The sequence below is a fragment of the Pundamilia nyererei genome, unplaced genomic scaffold (genome assembly GCF_000239375.1).
Source record: "Pundamilia nyererei isolate P.nyererei 1_Seehausen unplaced genomic scaffold, PunNye1.0 scaffold01100, whole genome shotgun sequence".
NCBI lineage: Eukaryota > Metazoa > Chordata > Actinopteri > Cichliformes > Cichlidae > Pundamilia > Pundamilia nyererei.
In genome coordinates this window covers 10005-12202 of record NW_005188501.1, presented here as the reverse complement: position 1 = coordinate 12202, position 2198 = coordinate 10005, and the positions used below count along the sequence as shown (strand labels likewise).

General features: G+C 37.9%; 1 protein-coding gene across 1 annotated transcript in view; it reads right to left on the bottom strand.

The window, feature by feature from the left end:
• Positions 1-2198, bottom strand: part of LOC102215352 (uncharacterized) — a gene marked incomplete at its 3' end in the record, with an annotated part of 13779 nt that overhangs the window by 9637 nt on the left and 1944 nt on the right. The window contains exon 3 of the mRNA XM_005755243.1: positions 1240-1321. Coding sequence (XP_005755300.1) covers positions 1240-1321 — 82 coding nt within the window. The remainder of the gene's footprint in view (positions 1-1239; positions 1322-2198) is intronic.

Sequence of the window (2198 nt, the reverse complement as noted above, 5' to 3'; positions counted from 1 at the left end):
AAAAAAAAAAAAAAGTACAGCAGCATGAAAGCAAGGAGGCATAAATTACAACCATCCAAGTGGGGAGTAGACCCTAATGTAGCATTACTTAACAAGTTGAGTTTAAGTGCAACATCATATTTGTTGCTTCTACCATTTCTAGACTCAAGTTTGACATCTACAGTCAAACGCAGCTTACAGACTATCAGATGTGAATTACTGTAATGGTTCTCCCATGGATAATTGTGACCATGACCCCTGATCTCCACATTTGCAGAGGATTTAACTCTTTAACTTTGCAATCCCATAACCAAGCATAATTTGGAAATGCATACCATTTTAAATTAAAACATTCACAGAAATGGATGCTTGCGAGCTTTAATAATAATAATAATAATAATAAGAAAGAAAGACCAGAAGGAGACCAACACTTTGTTAAAAACCCACACTTTGACTCACAACCTACATGTCCTTCTACCTGAGCAAAAACATGCTACTGCTCTGATGACCTGCACTGGGCAGCAAATTAGCAGTTGTGTATGGAAATATGGGAAAGAGGCGAGGGCCATGCAAAACTGTACGCAGCTTTAAATAAAAAAAAAAAATAATAAAAAAAAGCATTTTCTTCACACATGAACACATTTTAAAGCCTCACTAAACAGAATGCAGGCCTCTGGATTGAGATCAGCTTTAAATCAAGCAAGCACCGCTCCAAACAGAACAAAAGATAAAATAATGTAAACTGCAGCTACACTTACACTAGACTAGTGCAAAATAAGCTTGTATCACTTTCTCAGGAAACATGAAGCTAAGCCTACAACTGATCTATGGCGTTATTTTTGTGCCACTATTTTGAGCTCGCCAAATAAATGTAAAAAAAAAACCAAAAAAAAAATTGCAAGTCCAAGTGTTGCATTTTGAGGAGAAATTTATTTTGAGTGAAGAAAAGCTAAATTCGAGCAAACAAAACCCAAATGAGGCAGTGGCGGAGGAACGCAAAGTGGCAGAGTTTGAAATATTACTCTCTCTGGTTTAGCTTTTCTTTGCAAATTTCTCCTCAAAATGCAACACTTGTACTTGCAAAAAAATGTTTACGTGCACTCAAATTGTTTTTTCAACGCAATCAGAATAGTGGCACAAAAATAACGACATACTGATCAAGCAAATTTTCTGTTGATTCAGAACACTAACCGGTCATGTGGTCTTTGGCTCACAATATAATGCATCCAAAAAACAGTTACATGAGCAGATTTACATTACCTGTTGGGCATTGATGTACTTGGTGTACTTCTCTGAGCACTTTTCATGATGATCCCTCAGGTGATCCAAACGTTTTTTGAATCTGGATAGTGTACCAGTTAGACATGAGAAAATTACATTAAATATACATGCATGCAGAGGTATCACAGTAAAAGCCATACATACTGTATTTCTGAAAAAGCACAAGTTCTCAGCAATAATAAATTTTACTGAGATGATTAAATGGTTTTTTTAACAGTTTCTATTTACATGTATGTTCTCTCCCTAAATCCACAGCTGTGTTGTTGTAAGCAGTTATCCTGTAGGTGCACAGTTCTATCCCCCCACAGCAAGTGACCCTCTCCTTAACTCATATTTAAATATTCATGGCAGGCTCCCCACACAGGTGCATGCACCACATGTCAGCTTAGAAGAAAACAGTTTCTAGAGAGCCGCAGCTCTTTGCTCTGCCGACTTGCACGGATCCAAACAGGATCTGTAGCTGCGTGCACGTTCCACGCATGGAAAACCCATGGTTCTGTCCATGTTACACACCAGGCATGTGCGTTTTGTTTACCTCTCTGAGCCCAGACAGATGACTTAACTAATTTTACATATGTGCATACTAATTCTGAAGGCGCTGCCATTAAAGACTGCTGTGGTCCAGATCATCTAAAAAGGTCCACAGTGCCGGCCATTTACCAAACTAGAGAACAGAAGCAGCTGTTTTGTTTCAATAAAACTGCTGAGATGACAGTGGGTTGACCAGACTCCATGTTTCTACACAAAAGTAGTTTTACTAGGCCTCATGCACCTGACTTTGGTCTCCAGGCACAGTGTGATGTTAAACAAATAGATAACTATATGGATTTAAAACAAACAGGAACTAATCAGAATTACTCAGAAGATAAGCTATACAGAATCACTGCAACTGAACGTGAATGTTAAACATGCTGACCATGTTAAAAAATAAATAAATA